This window comes from Chiloscyllium plagiosum, unplaced genomic scaffold, assembly GCF_037043375.1.
Source record: "Chiloscyllium plagiosum isolate Xiang-an unplaced genomic scaffold, Cpla_swu_hap1 HiC_scaffold_12, whole genome shotgun sequence".
NCBI classification, from domain to species: domain Eukaryota; kingdom Metazoa; phylum Chordata; class Chondrichthyes; order Orectolobiformes; family Hemiscylliidae; genus Chiloscyllium; species Chiloscyllium plagiosum.
Window position 1 is genome coordinate 21,627,313 of NW_028270150.1, and position 20,770 is coordinate 21,648,082.

A 20,770-nucleotide genomic window follows, 5' to 3' on the forward strand; every position below is an offset into this window, starting at 1 on the left:
ATCTGTACACTCTGAGGCAGCTGTCTATCTTCCCTTGTGCTTTTTGTTACTAGTTCAACAAAACTCCCAGGCTTGTTTGGTTTTCCTACATCTGGCTTTCTCCTAGCCCACCAACACTGTGATTTTGTGTGGCCCACTTTATCACAATGAAAACACCAGAGCTTTTTAACTTCTTTGTCCCCCTCAAGGGTTTCGTTTTACCCTGTGGTAAATTATCCTTCTGATCTTCACTGAGATCTACCTTTCCCTTTCTATGTGAGGATTTCTCTTTGCCTGAATTTCTATCCCTCATGGACTGAAATTGATTCTGGAAGCCAAACCGTGTTTTATGGACCAGCTCATAATCATCAGCCACTTCAGCTGCTAACCTTGCTGTTCTGACTCTCTGCTCTTCCACATGAGTTCACATTACTTCAGGCAGTAAAGTTTTGAATTCCTCGCTAAGGTTATCTTCTGCCTTAATCTCCAGCCTTTTATGCTGACTTTCCTTTTTAAGTGTTAGTTTTTGAAGTTCAAAAGCTCTCTCTTTTTCTCTCTGTTCTACTGCTCCCTCTTTGTCTTTCTCTTCTGCTGCTCTCTCTTTTTCCCTCTCTTCTGCTTTTCATCGTTACTCAAATTGTTTTATTTCTGCTGTCCTTGCCTTATCTCTCACCTCTAACTCAAGCTGCTTCATTTGCAATTGAATTTTTACCATCTCTATAGATTCTGATGGTTTCTCCAGCAAGTTTTATCTCTCCTTTCCTCGCAGAAAGAGGCAGCTCCAACCCCAGCTTGTCTGCTAATTCCTGCAGCTTGGTCTTATTCACCTTTTGCAAAACTTCCAAAGTCACTGCATCCACCTCCAGAAAACATTTGGTGACTGAAAGAGCCATAACTAACCCAAGCTTTGTCTACCAAACCAAACCAACACCTGAAATAAAGACACTAGCACCTACCACTCACTGTTTAAAATCCAGCAGAACCCCCGATCTGTTATGGAGTAGGCCAGACCACTCAAAACATTGCAGAGCAGGCAACCCAGACCAAAGTTTTGCAATTTGTTTCAGTAAGTGCACAGTGAGAAATACCCAGAGTAAGCTAGCTAGATTGACAACCAGGTTTTAAAACAGACAAAATATTTATTCATAAAATTACACAATGCAACACAAAGAATAGAGTAAAGATCTCCTACAGAAATCAGTCTATCCAATTATGCTGTTCCGAAATACACAACAATCCCAATAAGCAAAACCTCTTGAATAACAGCGTAAATGGAACAACTGGTTACAGGTTGAAGTTAGAAAAGCAGAAAGAGAGAGAGAGTGAGACAGAGAGCGAGAGCGAGAGCGAGAGAGAGCCTGTTTTCAGACAGCTCATTGTTGAACTCCCAACTGGTTCTGGACTAAACTGAACTGCCCAGCGAGAGAGTTGACCATTCCCCTTTCATTCTACAGGTTATTTCTAAAACATAATCACTTTGATCCGAAGTCTCATCGGTTTACATATAAGTAAAAAGACCTCTTAATACCAAAAATCTCTGTACCAAACCAGTCTAATTGGCACTGGAGTTGATTTATGACCCCTCTGAAAAAAGTCAAGGACAAAGAATCATTGAGAAATGGAACAGCTTTTAGAAAAAAGAACCAGCTTTGTGACACCCCCTCATGACATTAGAGCCCGTCTCGATACCAGAAACTTGCTTGTTTGTGCTACATTCTCCTGAGAATCCATCACAGCCTATATTTTTCAAAACAGCATACTTGTTTGAAATGAGGATAGCCACAGAAGACTCCTGCACTACCTGCCTACCTCTCTTACCTTTCCTGGAGTTAACCCATCTAAGCGACCATATCTGAGACTTTTTTCCTTCTTGCAACTGCCTTCTATCGCACCCCCTTGCTCTTGTAAATTCCTCATTGCCTTTAACTGTCACTCCAACCGATCCATTTGATTTGATAGGATTCACAATGAATGGCATTTACTGCAGATATAATCCTCAGTAACATGTAACTCCCACACCCGATTTTGCTTCTTCCAATCTACACACTCAGAAAATAGCACCATTTTATTCCTCTACAAAACTCTGCTCAAGCCTAGCTTAATACTTATAGCTTATAATTTTAAGTTTAATCAAGAAACATATCTCAGTAAAACATATAATCAAGAAAGAACCTAGTCTATTCACTATTATAGATTTACAGCAAGGCTATACTTAAAACTATTATCTGTTTCTGTGCTGTGACCTCTCTCAGACAGGCTCTCTCTCTTTCTCTCTCACTCTCTCTTATCAAAACTATCTTGGATTGTTTCTTGGAGGAGCCCATTGCTGACCTTGGAATTGTCCTGTTCAAAGTTCCCATTATGTTTCACTGTGTATACAGGCTGTTTTGCTTATTTTTGTTGGCCATTTTGTGTCTTAAAGCTGGAATAGGCCACATCATTTTATTTAACCCTTGTCGGTCATTTTGTGTCTTTTAAACATGGACTGTCCTTATCCCACTCCTCTTTATTTTTAAAATTATTTTTCTTTTTTCTCCGTGTTTAAAAATTTTTTCTCTGCACACCACTGCCTAAGCGCGGTTGTGTTTATTTGTCCCCAGCACCCATGTCATGTGTGTGTGCAGGTGTAGGACACAGTGAAGAACAATGAGTGCCTAAATCATTATTTGTATTCCACCACCAGGAAGAAAGGAAACACCCGAGTGGCCAGTAACAAGCAGTGCCCTTCTCATCAAGGGGAAATGCTGTGTGATCAAACAGTGAAGGGCAGGGATTAAATCAAAATAGAGTTGGAGGGGGAAATAAAACACTCCACTCCCCCTGGTACCCACCTCTCCCTGAACAGCTCAAGGCTGTTGGTGGACACCGCACGCTCCTTCTCCAGAGACACCTGGGCTCTGACATAACCGCGGAAATGGGACAGGCAATCATCCCTAATGTCCCCCTCCACTGCCCGCTGCCCGGACCTGTTTATGGCCAGTTTGACCAGGCCCAGGAACAGATGCATGAGGAGATCCTCTGACCTACCCTCCCCACCCCTCCACACTGGATGCCTAAAGATCAGGAGCGTGGGACTGAAGTGCAACCAGAAACAGAGAAGGAGGTTTTTAAGAAAATAAGAAAGGGAGTGCAAACGCCCACACCCAATATATACATGGTCCACGGACTCCACAGCACCACAGAACAAACAGTTGGGCTGGGAGTCTGTGAACCACCGCAATCTGCGGTTGCAGGGGACCGTTGCGTGCAGCACCTAAGATCCCCGAGAGAAAGAGAGAGGACTCCCGCGTAGAGAGCCCTCCACTGGGGAACCACTCATCTTTTTTTTCACTACCGCCTAACTGTGGTAGTGCTTATTTTTTCCCCAGCACCAATGTTGTGTGTGTGCAGGTGTGAGACACGGTGAAAGACACAAGATGCAACACTCATCTTGATATCTGTCAGCCAAGACTCCCTGATTGCACCAGATTACCAGCCCCAATCAGGAACTCATATTATATGAGGTCTACCTGATTGACCTTGTTACAATCACTACATACACATTTTTCTTCCTGTCTGTCTTTTTGAAAAATTACATACCCTTAAATATTTAATTCTTAGCTTATATCTGTTTGCAACCATATTTCTGTAACGGCTATAAGATCATACCCATTAACCTGTATGTGTATGGTTAATTCATTTGTTTCATTTTGAATAGTTTGCACATTCGATTAAAGAGTGGTATTCATTTTGCATTTTTGCTATTGTTTGGTGAATATGAAGAAAATTGCTGAGAGAAGATATTTGCAACATTTTCAAGTCAGAGATTAGAGTGAAAATAGGAGTGATATTTCACTGGAGTGGAGTGTTTGCAAAAGATGTCATTTTGGAAAAAGGGCTGGAATTTTTGTTTTGATTTTCATGAGAAAATCTATAGGTATTTACACATACGCATGCTTGTTTTTCTTTCTTTTGTACAAAAATTATGCTCTATTGTTAAACTTACATTCGGAGCCTTGAGTGTGTTCAGTGACAGCCCTAGTTATCAAATTGCAAAAACAAAACATACCATGCCAGGTTTCTCTCCGGGATCTGACTTGTCCAGTAGAACCATCACTGGGATCATAACAACAGCAACATGTATTAGAATTCTTAAATATTCACCAGCATGTCACTAAGTTGAAGACAATTGCATTTTTGCAGAAGATCAGACTATTTTAGTACTTAATGGGAATGTTAAAAATGATCTGTAATTGTAATTTGTGAGGCATTGAAGATTGCCCACATTTATGGTGTAACTCTTCCGAACTGGCAGCCCTTCTCTTGGTAAGCTGTTTTAGATGCATCAAGGTGACCTTCCAACGGCTTGCTGAGGGTGTACAGGTGGTGAGTGTGCCATATTAGTCAGCTCTGTGGTCAAAAGAAGGGTTATTCTGGCAACAATTGCTGCTCCAGCAGCCCCTTTCTGATCAAAGGGGACTCTCTCGCCTGACCTGAGCAGGGCAAATATGTTTTCCTTCCCTCTCGGTCTCTTTGCTGCCTCAGAAGACTGAAGAGCCGCCCCTCTCTTTAACTGGCCTGCAGCATGGAGATTCCAGTCAGTGCCCAATTAAGCCATTGGTGACCAATCACGAGGAAGATTGCCGATTTGTTCCCATTGCTCGATCTTGGCTGCGAGAAAGAGGCTCTGCATTTCTGATGGTGTTCGTGGATATTTGGCATGATACATCTCAGTATGGCATTTGATGGGGTTTCTCACAATTTAATCAGACCTTTACTATCCCAGTGTAAGCTAAGCATGTAACCTAAACTGGGCTTTTGCCCGAAACGTCAATTTCGAAGCTCCTTGGATGCTGCCTGAACTGCTGTGCTCTTCCAGCACCACTAATCCAGAACCTAAACTCTGGTGTCTACTGCAGATCCTCTTCCTTTACTTATATAAAAGACTCGATACGTAAACATATGTTTTGATATTTTCTCCTTTCAGTGTACAATATTGACAAGCAAGTAGAACATTCTCTGCCAAGTTAGTATATTTTGATGTAAGCTCCCAAAGAAACAGGATGAAGACTTTAAGACTTTTTTTTAACCCCCTTCAAAAGCTCCACAATGGCTCACATGCACAAGAAACTAAGATATTGACTGTGATACAATGAAAAGAAGAGGGAAATGGAAATGCAAAGTAAAATGTCTAATTACAACATAAAGTTAAGAAGGGTCATCAGGAAGAATTGGAATTCAAAAAGATAGCACCAACTCAGTTTGGACAGCATAAAGAGTTAAAAGTGTAATATATAGCAGACCAAAAAGGACATTGAGACACATATAAAGAAGGTTCATCAATGTGCTGCTGCTCCTAACAAAATCTTCTAATCCAGTTTGCTAATGCAATCGATTCCATACTCTACAATGAGTAGTGTGACTGCTCTTTGCATCAATAATTTCTGGCTCTCCGTCACATCATCAAGGTTAGAAAGTTCAAATTGGAATACTTCTTGATTTCCAATTAAATTCAATAAAACTTGGACAGATGATCATGAGCTTGTGTCAGCCGCTCCAGTTTATTTCTGAGGGTCTTCCGATTCTCAGCAATGCATCTCTCTTCATGGAGATACTCGTCAATGTGATCCTTCTCCCGTAAAAGCTGAAGCATCTCAATCTGCACTTGGAGGCAAACTCTTGCAGAATATAATAGCCTATTATCAGGGGAATCTGGTTGGCCAATCGATTAGTTGCAACCTGAGGAAAAAGAACAGTAATAAAACATGAACTGGCTCGCAAATTAATTTCAGTAAACTCTCTGGTTCATATAGAATGGGAAGTCTCAGTGTATGGTCCTTGCTCTATTCTGAGTTGACTGATTTCAGCAAAGGCAGAGTTTCTGGGTTGCTAGAATAGGAAGTGACTACCAGTGGGATTGGGAGGGCAAATACAGTAAGTTTCAACTTAACTTCTATGTATTAATCTACAAGTGCAGATACTAATGACTTGGTATTGTAATGTTAAGCTGTTACATCACCCAGTGTCGTCACTCACTACTACCTTCATGGATCAATAATGGAGATAGCGGGCGGAAGTCAGTGGGACATATGGAAGTGGATTGGAGGGCAAATGGTGCCAGAGGACTAGGAGGCAGGTGGTGGGAGAGGCCTGAGGCATAGTGCCTGCCACATTCCCAAATTTATGATATTCTCTGCGGAAGATTAATGGCATGTTCCCATCCAGAATTCAATTGAAACCTTTCAATTAAGGGCCAGTTATTGTGCCTTCCCATCACCACTGCCATTCTAATAATGGGTGTGAGGTCACTACATTTAAGGAGACTATTCAATAATACCTGATGACCATCTTGTGAACTCAGGGAGGTTCCCTGTGACCCATGTATTCTATGGAATTTAGAGGCATGAGGCAGATTTAATTGAAACTTACAGAATACCGTGAGGGCCTGAATAGAGTGGTTATGGAGAAGGTACTCATCCTGGTAGGAGACACTAGGATTCAAGGGCACAGCCTCAGAGTAAAGGGTCAACATTTAGAACAGAGACAAAGAGGAATTTCTTCAGCCAGATGGTCCTACAGAGTTATTGAGTGTATTTAAGTCAGAGATAGATAGGTTCTTGAGCAGCTTGGGATTTAAGTCCGGAGAATGGGGTTGAGAAACATCAGCCATGATCAAACAGCAGAGCAGACTCGATAGGCCAAATGGCCTAGTTCTGAAATATTTTGTGGTCCTATGGAAGAAACTCGCCTTCCAACAAGGTCCTCCATTATGTAACTCTTGCCCTGCTGCCCTCTCTTACCATCACTTCCTTTCATCAAGGCCTGTCCGACTAGACCAGATGACCCTTACTCAATTTACCTAGTTCCCAGTGCGGGCATCCAGAATGCTGCTTCTGGTTAGGTGCAGTGCCAAATATAGCCAGCATTCCGAGTGGCGGTGCTGAGACTGAACAGTTGTCTCTGAGATTGCAACTCTTGGAGACAGGATCTGCAGCCTTGAGGAGATGGGAGACCCAACACAGTTCAGTAACTGCCTGATGGCCACTGAATAAGAATGGCAACCCCGATAATGGCCATGGCAGAGTGGACTGGGCATTCAGGCCCACCATAACTGTCAATAAGATTCAGCTCTATGTGAGAGTGTGAAGGTGAACGTGTGCGTGAGTGTGTGTGAGTGAGTGTGTCTATGTCTGTGTGTCAGCGTGCATATAGCATAAGGCAGGGTACTGGTGAACAATCCCTGTGGAACTCTACCCCATTAAATCAACATCTTGCAGGTTTGAGATAAGGGAACACCAATTTATATGAAAGGATAAACTGTTATTTTGTTTAAACCATCAACTTTTCCATGATAGAGTTACTGGAACTTTGAATGCCAGTCTGTTGAAATTCTAAACAAACAGCCATTGAAAGACAACTAAGCCAATTTTGAAGTGCACTTGAAACTTAATGCTCATCTTTTTCAACTTTATGCTCATCTTTTTCACCAGGAAGATTCTATGTTCTCATAAATTTTAAACCAACAGGAGCACAGCAGAAACTTCCTTGTGCTTTTTTTGGCTCTGCTACTATGACCCTTGAGCAAAGTCGGAAATCCCATCCCTAAACAACATTCACACGATCCCAGTGGTAGGGAGTATGCATCTTTTCCTTCACCCACATATTTGGAACATATTGAACTTAACATACAACCTTAGGTTTAGTGGATTCTCAACCAGACTTAGTCATTGTGTTAAGTTTTTTAAAAATTTCCTGTCATCGATTCCCAAGTCTTCTATACATCATCTAAATTACTTTCCCACTCACTGTAGCCTCACTATGACTCATTCACTCATCCATTATTTTTGCCCATCACACTACAGATCTCACAGTTGTGGGACTTGCTACTTTCTATTTCCCCTTTTTCCAGTCACTGAAAAATGTTTCATTCCATGAAATCTATTATTAGTTAGTCAGTTCTTATTGACCTGCCTCATGTTTTCTATTATTGAACCATTCTTTGAGATGTCCTGCACTCATATATCTACAGGAAATTATCTGAGTTTCTCATTAGTACTACTGTTACCAAGTGATATCGTGCTAGCATTATTTTTATTCACTCCTGGGGTGTGGGCATCATTGGCTGGACCAGCTTTTATTTCCTGTCCAAAGTTGCCCTTGAGAAGCTGGTGAAGATCTGCCTTCTTGCACCGCTGCAGTCCATGTGCTACAGGTAGACCCACAATGCCATTAGGGAGAGTTTCAGTATTTTGACCCAGCGACAGTGAAGGAACGGCAGCATATTTCCAAGTCAGAATAGTGAGTGGCTTACTACTAATAAGGGAAAATTGCATGTGGTGGTTTCCCTTGTGTCTGCTGCTTTTGTCTTTCTAGAAGAAAGTGATTGTGGGTTTGGAAAGTTCTGCCTAAGGAGCTTTGGTGAATTTCTGTAGTGCATCTTGTAAGATGTTATACACTGCTGCTATTGAGCATCAATGGTGGAGGGAGTGGATCTTTGTGAATGTAGTACCAATCACATTGTGGGACTGGTTTGTCCTGGATGGTGTCAAACATGTTGAGTGTTGTTGGAGCTGCATTCACCTAGGAAAGTGAGGACTCTTGACAGGAGCAAGTTACTTGCTGCAGGATTCCTAACCTCTGACCTGCGGTTGTAACCACTATATTTACATGACTAGTCTAGCCCAGCACCTGGTCAATAGTAACTTCCAAGATGTTGATAGTGGGGCATTCAGTGATGGTATCGCAATTGAATATCAAAGGCCGTCAAGAATTATTTTTTTAAGATGTTTTACTGTAATATCTTTCTGAATAATTGGCTACTCTTTATATTGCTGCATATAGGATTTTTAATAGCAAAAAATAGTTCTACATAATCAACATTTCCAGTTATTGCATGTCATGTCACTTACATTGGGGATGTCACTTGGAACTAAATAACCATAAAACAGCAGGTAGGCTGTTTTAACTACCTACAGTCTAGAATATCCATTCCAACTCACCTTGTAGTATGTCTTCAGATGCAATGCCATTTCTTCGATGGAGGCATCATTGTTGGGCAAAACTGAAAATCCAAATGAATAGAATCTTCAAAGTAATCTTTGGCTAATGCAGTTACCAATTCTTTGGTTTCAGACTTTTTTTTGATCAGTTTCTCACGGTAGATGCTGTCTTGCACATACATCACATTTTCAATCTTGAATTGAATTTGCAGCTGCATTTTTGCCTGGTTTTCTTGTTGTTTCTTTAGGTCTTCAGTTCTTATCTGGTAACAACAAGACGTCACTCTTGTATTATTGCATCATTTTCAGGAAGGCATTGTACCTTTAATGAAGCAAGCTGACAGATGGAGTCATGCAGCACGGAAACCTACCCTTTGGCCTAACCTGTCCATGTTGACCAGGTTTCTCAAACTAAACTAGTCCTACTTGCCTGCATCTGGACCATATCCCTCTAAACCTTTCCTATTTATGTACCTGTCCAAATGTTATTTAACTGTTGCCACTGAACTTGCATCAACCACTTCCTCTGGCAGTTAATTCCACATATACACACCACCTTCTGAGTGAAAAAGTTGCCCCTCAGGTCCCTTTTAAATATTTCCCTTCTCACCTTAATCCATGTCCCTCATGATCTCGATAAGGTCACCCATCAACTTCTATACTCCAGGGAAAAAGTCCCAGTCTACCTAGCCTCTCCTTATAACTAAAACCCTCCATTCTCAGTAACATGCTTGTAAATCTTTTGTGCACCCTTTCCAATGTAATGATACATTGGTGCTCTATTCGAGCTCTTATTAGAGCCCTTATGATGCTCTAATTTAAGAGATTTCAATCTTACTTCCTGCACGGTCCATTGGTTAGCAGATAGCCAATCTGCTTTCTGTATTCAGTGAGCTCTGTCTATAATAGTTTCTAATTAAGCATCTAACACAGACTGAGGACTCCTGTGACTCAATGGTACTGTTCCTACCTCTGAGCCAGAAGCTCTGGTTTAAAGTCCCATCTGCATCATGAAGTGGTTGATTGTAAATATTTATACCTCAGACTGTTTATGTCAGTCTGGGATGTTCTACTATTAAACACAGATAGTTGTTAATAAACTTCCAGACACCTGTCTCAACGAGAACTCAAGTTTCTGTGGCAAACATATCAAAAACCACATGACATCAAGCACCAATTTCTCAGTCCAGATTTGATATACCCAGTCATCTCCATTTTGTCTAAGTAATTAGATAAGGCAATGTATCTGATAACAGCATGGTTCTATGGATGAAAGGGTTATTATACAAGACCAGGATGCATAGACCTTGATTTTATCCTGTTAAGTGCAGAAAATGAAGCAGCAACTCTTGATGTTTACAATGACTGGACTGGGAGAAGGCAGAAGGTGAAGGCTTCAGCTTATGTCCCTCTAAAGGGATTAAAGACAATGGGGACAAAATGAGAACAGGGTACAGAGTTAGATGATCAGCTATGATAATATTGAATGGCAAGGCAGGCTCAAGGAGTCAAATTGCCTATTCCTATTTTCTTTGTTTCTCTGCTTCAAGCAGCTCAACACCATCCATAACAAAGCAGCCTACAAGACTGGCACTCCATCCATCACCTTCAACATTCCTTCCCTTCACCATCAATGCACAGAATGTATCACCCTCATGAGGCACTGCAGTAACTCACTGAGGCTCCTTCAATAGTTCGACCCAATCCCACAGCCTCTGTCACTTAACAGAATGAGGGCAGCAGATACGTGGGAGCACGACCCCTGCAGATTCTCTTTCCTCATTGTGAGACTTGGAAACAATGTCCTGATTTGGAACTAAAATCCTGGAAAATCCTCCCGAGCAGCACCGTAGGCGCACCTACACTAAATAGACTGCAGCAGTTCAAGAAGGCATCTCACCACTTTATTCTGTGGTTCACTAGAACCATAAATAAAGCACAAGGTGTCGAACTTGAACAGGGAATACTTCACTCTGTGTCCTCTCAGCACCACAGTCGATCCTAGACTGCCCCACTAGCTCCCCCTCCAGGCCACCTAATTCACTGTCTTAAAAGAGACAGCACAAACCCAGCTGCATATATAACACCTTCTGCCTTTATTTGAACACTCCCCTTAACACTATGTATAAACATTCAACAATTACAACTATTATATAAGCATTGTAGCTAATATATGTACATTATCAGGAATATTTACAAAGAAAATCAAAATTGGCCCTTCTGTAGTTTGTATTGACATGGTCAGTCTCTCAGGGGATGGTGATTCCTTGAAGACTGTCTCCCTGTCTCAGGAACCTTTTCTAGCGTAGTCACCTGGGCTTCCGGAAGCTCCTATGGTTCCACAGATACGTTCCTCTCTGATTGGCTGGTGTTGACCTGTGACGCTGGGTGGTCGTTGTCCTCCCTGGGTATAGAGAATCATGGCTTGGTCGACACCCCGGGTCCCATCTGGACTGGCTCGGTGCTCTGAGGGACTTCCTGCCTCTATTGGTGACGCGTGGTGACCAGTTGTTCGGAGTGACTCCTCCAGGTCAGATCATCACTGGTCTATACTGTATGTAACAATGATTCTGTTTGAACCACCACTGCCATTGGGATCCATTTCAGCACAGCCATATAATTCCAGCCCTACATGGTTTCTTTTGGAATACCCTCAAGATTGAGGCTCCCCTTGCTTCTTGCCATTTGACCTTCTTGTAGGGAAATGGTGTGTGGAGTCTGCGCAGATAGGGAAAGCCCTAAATGAGTTTTTTGCTTCAGTTTTCACTAAGGAAAGGGACCTTGCTGTGAATGAGAATTTTGAGGAACTGGGAAACAGGCTTGGACAGATCAAGATTGATGACGTTGATGTGCTGGAAATTTTGGCAAAAGATTGATATTAAGATTGATACGTCCCCAGGGGCAGGCCAGATTTATCGGGAAGTGGTTGATCTGGGAAGTGAGAAAGGAGGTTACTAAGCCGTTGACGAAGATTTCTGCTTCCTTACTCTCCACGGGAGTCATACCGGAGGATTGGAGGAAGGTGAATGTTGTTCCTCTTTTCAAGAAGGGGAATAGGGAAATCCCTGACAATTACTGACCAGTCAGTCTTACCTCTGCGATCAGCAAGGTTTTGGAAAGAATTCTGAGGGATAGGATTTATCACTATTGGGAAAAGCATAGCATGATTAAAGGCAGTCAGCATGGCTTAGTAAGGGAAGATCATAACTCACAAATCTTATTGAGTTCTTTGAGGATGTGACGAGACAGGTTGACAAAGGTAGAGCAATGGATGTGGTGTATATGGACTTCAGCAAGGCATTTGATAAGGTTCCCCATGGTAGGCTCATTCATAAAGTCAGGAAGTATGGGATACAGGGAGATTTAGCTATCTGGATTCAGAATTGGTTGACTGACAGAAAGCAGAGAGTGGTTGTCGATGGAAAGTATTCTGCCTGAAGGTCAGTGGTGAGTGGTGTCCCACAGGGCTTTGTTCTTGGGCCTCTTCTCTTTGTAGTTTTTATAAATGACTTGGATGAGGAGGTTGAGGGGTGGGTTAGTAAATTTGCCAATGACACAAAGATTGGAGGTGCTGTTGACAATATGAAGGGCTATTGCAGGCTGCAGTGCAACAAAGACAGGATGCAGAGCTGGGCTGAGAAATGGCAGATGGAGTTCAACCTGAATAAATGCGAAGTGATGCATTTTGGAAGGTCGAGCTTGAATGCTGAATATAGGATTAAAGACAGGATTCTTGGCAGTGTGGAGGAATAGAGGGATCTTGGTGTTCAAGTACATAGATCCCTCAAAGTTACCACCCAAGTGGTTATTAAGAAAGCATATGGTGTTTTGGCTTTCATTAATGGGAAATCGGGTTTAAGAGCCATGAGGTTTTCCTGCAGCTCTACAAGACACTGGTGAGACCACACTTGGAATATTGCGTCCAGTTCTGGTCGGCCTATTATAGGAAAGATACGGAGGCTTTGGAGAGGGTGCAAAGAAGGTTTACCAGGATGCAGCCTGGACAGGAGGGCTTGTCTTACGAAGAGAGATTGACTAAGCCTGGATTTTTCTCTCTGGAGAGAAGGAGGAAGAGAGGTGACCTGATTGATAATGAGAGGAATGGATAGAGTCAATAGCCAGAGACATTTCCCCAGAGCAGATTGACTGGCATGAGGGGTCATAGTTTTAAGATATTAGGAAGAAGGCATAGAGGAGACATCAGAGGTTGGTTCTTTACGCAGAATGGAATGCTTTGCCAGCGGTGGTGGTGGAAGCAGAGTCATTAGGGACATTTAAGCAACAGCTGAATATGCACATGGACAGCAGTAAATTGAGGGGTGCGCAGGTTAAATTATTTTATTTTGGATTAGGAATAATCTTCGGCATAATATCGTGGGCCGAAGGGCCTGTTCTGTGATGTATTTACTATGTTCTATGTTCTAGCACAGAAACATTATGGTGCCTCTTTGCTTGCCTGGTTGCATTGAGAATCCCAATGTCACTCACAGTGCTGGAAGGCTGACTGGACAGACTAAGGGGACCTCCAAATCCTAAAGGCAGACTGTCGTTTCTCAATGGAGGAGAAAGTGAGGACTGCAGATGCTGGAGATCAGAACTGAAAATGTGTTGCTGGAAAAGCGCAGCAGGTCAGGCAGCATCCAAGGAACAGGAGAATCGACGTTTCGGGCATAAGCCCGTCGTTTCTCAATGGCAAGCTGCACAGAATGGAAGGAGGTCGTCGCTAACTGCCAATGGTGCAACTGGAGATAAAGGAGCACAGAGTAGACACAGGGCGCCATTTCACCTGGACGCCTAAGTCTTAGAGGTTGGCGGGAGGAGAGTTTATTGCTGAATGTGACCTGGTGTGAATTAAGATAACAGCAGCAGAATGTTGAACGAGCTCAGGTTTCTATGGATCGGAATATGAGATGCTAGTCAGAGCTTGTATGAAATGATCTTTGCTGTATTTAAGACACACCAGACAATGAAAATCTAATTCTTAAAGAGATCTTCAATCTGCTGAGAACAAGAACATGTTGAATATTAAAATGGATGCTTCATATTTCCACAAGTCTGGCTCTGTACCTGATCACCAATATCTGCTGGTTGGTTCCCGATGGCTACTCTGGCAATTCCTGGTAGATCTATCAGCGTCAGGTCAGGAACGTTGCTAGATTCAATTTGCAGACTGATTAATTCTTGACTGATTCCCAATCCTTCACCTGCCATGATGTTCTGAGCTGGAGAGATGTGAAAACAGAGTCAGAGAATTGTAAACATTTACCACATCAGGAGGTCATCTTCCCACATAAGGTTTGGGTCCTGACAAAGGAACATAGAAATGTTTGCAAACCTCTTTTTCCTTTGGGAGGGTGAATGAATAAGAACGGTGGACTATTTTGATTGCCATCAAGTCAAGTTAATCCAGATGGTGTCATTAATCCAGATGATGTTATGACACATTTGTACATTAAACAATCCTAGTTTGCACTAAGGAGGACACCACCCTACCCCTTCCTCTCTCTCCCCGCCCCCTCAGTACATTGCCAAATAAAGACCGAAGTGCAAATTCCAACCTTGAGTGTACATTGTACATGCCCGCTGTTTGTTCAGCACCAAAGTATTTTTAGTTGTTTAATTATCCATCAGCATTAATGATTGGATATAGCTGGACTGCTCAGCTCACATCTTACCCACTGCTCGTGGATCAAAGGGCTTTGTTTATCGTTCATTCAGCTCTGTCTATTGCATGCTCCTTCCAGTGTTTAGCATGAATGTAATCTTGTGTTGTCACTTCACCAGGCTGACATCTCATGTATAGGTTTGCCTGATACTGCACAGTTCATTGAACCAGGTTTGGCTTAATAGTAATGGCAGAAAGGGGGACATGTTTGGCCATGAGGTTACAGTTTCTGGTTGATTACAATTCTGTCACCAGTGAACTCTAAATCTCTGCATTGATGTTTCCTAATCTGCTAAGCCTTTTCAGCATCTTCTGTTGTTGATCTTTTTGTCCTGATAACAAAAGACTTTGTCGCTTTAACCTCTAAAACATTATTGTTATTTTTATATAAAACATGAAGCGTGAAAGCCAGCAATGAATTTGAGTTTTACGGTACCTGCCTGGATTTCTTTCTCTACTTCTGATGGATCTGTCAGGTCCACTTGAAAATATTCATTCGTCAGTTTGCCCTTCCACACATTGTCCTCTTTGGCTTTCTTCAGCTTCAATTCAAGAGGACACCGGGTAACAATACCTGGTGTGAAATAATGGAAAGGACCACATCATTTCAAGTGAATTACAGTCACATGAAACTGCCAGGTAGATGCAAAGTACAGACCACATTTAAATGAGCCAAGAAAAATTGGTTGGCTCTCAGTACGCTGGCACCCATGAACTATTAACTGCAGGCCATCCACAACTTCAAAGGGTACAGGTGTGGAGTCACATTGACCTTGTGATCTAAGTCACAAAATTATGAAGAAACGACAAATGAAGTCTCACTGGTTCCTTAGAATTCCAGAGGAAGGATCAAAAGGACTTAGTGGAGAAACCTTTGTGGCAGCCAATGTGGCTCAGTGGTTAGCATTGCTACCTTATATGCCTTGGGGCCCAACTTTGAACCCAGCCTTGGGTGACTGACTGTGTGGAGTTTGCAAGTTCTCCCCTTGAGTGCGTGGTGTGCAGGTTAGTTGGATTAGCTTTGGTAAATCTGGGGCCTGGGTGAAATGCTCTTTGGAGGGTCAGTACAGACTGGATGGGCCAATTGGCCTCTTTCCTTACTGTAGAGATTCCCTGACTGGGGGTGATTTAACAGTTTCCTCTGGTGAATGAGTTGGAAACATATCACTAACTGGGCAGCACGGTGGCTCAGTGTTTAGCACTGCTGCCTCACAACACCAGGGACCCAAGTTTGATTCCAGTCTGAGGTGAGTGTCTGTGAGGAGTTTACACATTCTCCCCATGTCTGTGTGGGTTTCCTCTCACAGTCCAAAGATGTGCAGGTTAGGTGAACTGGCCAAGCTAAATTGCCCAGAGTGTTCAGGGATGTGTAGGTTAGGTGCATTAGTCAGAGGAAAAGTAGAGCAATAGAGATGGGTCTGGATGGGATATTTTCAGAGGGCCAGTGTAGACTTGTTGGGCCAAATGGCCTGCTCCCATACTGTAGGGAGTCCATGAACATTAAAATGAGAGCGTGGTTGTTCAGGAATGTTTTAGGAAGTACTCAGTGACTCAAAAGTTGAGTGCAAAGTTGCCAAGATTGGTCAACCTATGTTTGACAATGTCATAGAGAGAATGGAACCAAGGTGGGAAGGGACATTTGTGATGCAATTCAGTCACAACCTAACAGAACAATCAAAAGGGCTCAAGAGGCAAAATGGCCAACTGCTATTCTGAAAGAATATTTCTCAGGAATTCTGGTACAGCAGCTAAAGGCTGATAATAAAATTGAAAGAAAGAATTGAATTGTTATAGCAACTTGTCACACCTCTGATTCTACATCTAACAAGCCTGTATGTATAAGACATTGGCATGACATGTGACATTCCTATATAAAAGGTACCTGCCTCACCTTCAGTCACTCTATCTATGTATTGGGAGATTGTGTGCGATGAACAGTAACAACAATAAGCATAGACCCAGCCTAATCTGTGTAAGTCTGCAATGTCACAGTCTTAATGTTGAAAATAATGTTTTATGACTCAACAGAACATAACTACCTGCAGTATGTGATGTGGACTAACAGATATTAAACCACAGCCTACTTGGTGGCAGCAGGAAGGCATTGAAGGTTGGTCTTGACAGCTGGAAGTGTGCACAAAAGGCTGAAATGGTGAATGCACTGAGCCAGTTGTGAAAAATTATTTTTCTAACAATGATCCTTCAGTCTACCTCAGTTTAAAGCAGATGTTTCAACTACACCAATCTAAAAGCTGCAAAGCTGTCCTGGAAAAGTGACTAATACCTCTCTCTCTCATACAGAAAAACACAAGAAGCTGTTACTGATCCAATTTTTAAAAATGCTATTTATAAAGTGAAGAGCAGCCCCAAACTAAGAAAAATTCTCCTCCGACAAATAACAAGAAAAAAAAAGCGCTGAACGAAAAGTAGCTTTCCACATTGAAAACCTTTAATAATGTTCAACCCCGGTTAATTTCACTGCCTTTGGAATAAAGCGAGGAAACCAAGGAATAATGTGCTTTCCTCATGTATGGTCATTGCACACATCCTGAGTGGATTCAGCAACAGCAGATATTATGATCACTGTTGCCTCGATACAAAACTGGCATAGAGAACTTGAGGAGACTGAAAGTCACCAGCAAGCTCAGGATCAGGAGCAACCTCAGGGGGACGCCGAACAGCCTCCACATAAAGAGATCTGATCAGGATGCAGAGGAAGTTCAGGAGGCGCAGAGTGCTTCACCCTTAATGCAAGTCCCTCCAAATGAGGAAGGCACAATGCCTCCACAGAGTAAGGATGCCCTGGGACACCATCACGGAACTGTGACATCTGTGGGAGCAGAATATTCCATCTGAAGGGGTTTGGGGTGGGGGTGGGGGCATCCTAGCCTGGTGGCTGTCAAAGTGAAAGCTGCTCTGAACATTATCATAATCAACAGGGACTCTCTGCAGAATCTCTCGATCCCTGACCCAGATTCACTGATGCAACTTGTGACCACGTCAATGCTGCGGCTCGGGTAATGGACTTCACCAATGGGGGCATGATGCTATAGACTGTACATATGTCATGCTGAGAGTGTTATACTGTAACAGGGTGGAACTCATTAAGGGATAAACTTTGTTGATGTCCAAGTCAACTGTATTATCACTACCACGTCTTAGAGGTTTGTGCCAAGTCTTGTGGAAGCTGCCATGATTCTTGATACCTATCGGGATTTTAGTTTGTTTCAAGGGCTGGATGCATTGCAAGAGTGGCTGCCAGGAGACAGAGGTCACTTTCTCCAACCAAGGCTGTTGACTCTGTTACTCAAGCCCTTGACTGAGGATGAGTACAGATACAGTGCAGCTCATTCTTCCCCCAGGGTTATTCCTGAGCAGAAGCTAAACTTCCTCAAGTTGGTGTTCCAATGCTTGGATTCCAAACTGAGCTTCTAACAATACATCCAAGCCATCACCAAGAGCATCTGCATTGACCTGCCTCAATGGTTCACACTACTGCCTGACAGTGTTATGGACCCAGGTTCAATTCCACACTCAGCCGACTATTTATGAGGAGTTTGGACACTCTCCCCTTGTCTGTGTGGATTTCGACCAGGTGCTCTGGTTTTCTCCCACAATCCAAAGATGTGCAGCTTAGGGGGGATTGGCCATGGGTAATGCAGCGTTACAGGGATAGGGCAGGGGGATGGTTCTGGGTGGGATACCCTTCGGAGGGTCAGTGTGGACTCAATTCAGGGATTCTTCTGTCTGCTTCTGCACTGCAAGGATTTTATGACCTCTGTGTCAATGTTCAACTCTGTTTCTGCTGCTAACTCCCTTATCTATGTCTTTTTCACTTTGAGATTTGTCTAGTCCAAAGCACTCTGACTACCTACCTTCCACTTATTCAACTTCTCCCGGCTCACGCTGAATCCTGTTCACCCTTCACCCCTATCGTTACTGGCCCACACTAGCTTCCCATGAAAATATGTTTATCTTCATTTTCAAATCTCTCTGGAGCCTTGCCCTCTGTCTCTGCAACCTCCTTCAGCCTTATAGAATTGGGGATAACCACATTCCCCTAATTGTGGCTGTTTGAATATCCCTGATTCTAATTGTTTAATACTGGGGCTGTACCTTCAGCTGCTGAGGCCTTAAATCTAGAAACCCTTCCTTAAACCTCTCCTTCACCTCACTTTCAATCTTCCCTTCCTCAAAATCCTCCTCAAATCCTCACTCCTAAGTTCATGTATTACTGCTCTCTTATGCTGCTCAGTCTCAAATTATTTTAAATAACATTCCTTGAGATATTTAGTACAGGCACTAGATTGATGTTGTTCATCGCTGTTATCTTACCACTCCCTCTGGGTAGTGACACCCTGGACAGTGCCTCCAATACTGAGCTCTTCCCAGAGCTCTGGTTTCCAATCACAGCGATGGCTGGAAGAGCCAGATCCTTATCCACACCAATCTTCTCAGCGAGTCGATAAGATCAATGCAAGGACGTATCTTCTCCTCATAGCTGTTATAGAACATCGTATCCATCGTCTGCAAATAAGCACAAGGAATAAACCCCTTTAGTAAAGTCCAAAATGATAGAAATATTTCTAAGTGGAACTAAATATTTTGACCATTGCTATGCAAGTCCTCTATTTCTTATCTGATGTTTGGTGGGTAACAGCAGAGTGTGCTTAATAAAAACTAAAAGAACTGTGGATGCTGTGTTATGGACCAGGACAGACTCCCGTCAACCGTTTCAAGGAAGTAGCCCAGACCCAAAATTTGCTAGTTGTTTAAGCAGATATAACACGGATATTCCAGGAGCGATGCAGCTGGTCAAATCACAGTTTTAAACAAAACAGAATTTATTTACAAGGTTACCGAATGAAACACAAAAGAACAGAATATAGAATAACAACCTATCTATAAACCCAACAGATTATCCCAGCTTAAGGCTGCTGTTCCAACAATCCCCATAAACACCCCTTGGCAAAATAGGAAAAATCAAACGCAAGTTCTGACAGGAGAGATGTCAGAGAGAGGGAGGATCAGCATGGACCTGCTTCTTCCACGTTGCTGTTTCTTAGACCAAAAGCCTCAAAACTGACTGTCTGCTTTCAGTGTACAGCCAGACTGGGAAAAAACCCATATCAAACCAAATAATAGCTGAGTTGTGAGAACTGGCCACTCCCATTTCATTGTAGAAGTTGTTTTTAACTTGAAAGCCTTTTTCCTGAGGCAGTATCTGTGAGCTATCATCAAAGTGGCCTGAAAACTCTTCAAACCCAGACACCCTGGAACCAGTGTCTTTACAACTGCTCTGGAAAAAAAAAAGCTAAGGACAACATAACCTTGTTAAAGGCGCATCATCATCATCACAGCTTTAAATCAGGAACAAAAACAGAGGTTGCTAGAAAAGCTCAGCAGGTATGGCAGCATCTGTGAAGAGAAATAAAAGTTAATATTTGGGGTCAGGTGACCCTTCCTCAAGCAGAGATGCTAGTCAAGGGAGTCATGTCATGGTCAGGCAATGTGTTAACTAATGAGAGTAAAGCAATGGGGACTGTATGTAATGCTGAAAAGATTACATTGGGCACTGTATGTATTTTCTGTGTGAATAAGCTATGAGTGATTCATAGGCTTTCATTTTGTTGCATAATCTTTCAAAATTAATTCATGAATTTCTTTGGTTGCATTTGTGTCACTACAATCCATGAATACTCAATACTCTAACCTTACAAATTTCACCAGTGGTATTTTGACACTGTTACAGGGCAGAGAGCTTTGTTGCTAGTCAGTTGGTGATTTTATTTCCGTGGATAGTAAAAAAATTCTATGTTACTATTCAGAGAAGAGACAAAAAAAAGCTGCAGATGCTTGAAACCAAAGTAGACAAGCAGGAGGCTGGAAGAACACAGCAAGCCAGGCAGCATCAGTGGAGAAGTGGAGAAGTTGATATTTCGGGTGTCCTCCTTCTTCAGGGCTGGGTGTGGGAGTGGGGGGAGCTGCAGATAAAGGGGGTGGCAGGGCAGGGTGGTGAGGTGGGGATGGGTGGGGAATAGTTCATCACTATTCAGAGAAGAGCAGAAGTGACCTCCCACTATCCAGAATGGTGCTTCATCCTAAAGTAGCACTGCTGTTTGTTGGGAGTTTGCTGTGTGCAATTTGA

General features: G+C 42.7%; 1 protein-coding gene across 1 annotated transcript; it reads right to left on the reverse strand.

The window, feature by feature from the left end:
* Positions 1-1,108: 1,108 nt before the first annotated feature.
* On the reverse strand, positions 1,109-19,085 carry LOC122554845 (uncharacterized). Its single transcript, XM_043700191.2, has 5 exons — positions 18,958-19,085; positions 15,059-15,196; positions 14,025-14,179; positions 8,958-9,220; positions 1,109-5,697 (listed from the first exon to the last, which is right to left on the reverse strand). Exons 3-4 carry the CDS (start codon positions 14,166-14,168, stop codon positions 8,972-8,974), a joined length of 393 nt encoding a protein of 130 aa, XP_043556126.2. The 5' UTR covers positions 14,169-14,179; positions 15,059-15,196; positions 18,958-19,085; the 3' UTR covers positions 1,109-5,697; positions 8,958-8,971.
* Between the last annotated feature and the right edge of the window lie 1,685 nt (positions 19,086-20,770).

Coding starts and splice junctions, on each gene's coding strand:
- LOC122554845 (XM_043700191.2), bottom strand. CDS start 14,168: ATGGCAGGTGAAGGATTGGGAATCAGTCAAGAATTAATCAGTCTGCAA. Junction 9,221..14,024: donor CAGCAGATATTGGTGATCAG/GTACAGAGCCAG, acceptor TGTTGTTACCAG/ATAAGAACTGAAGACCTAAA.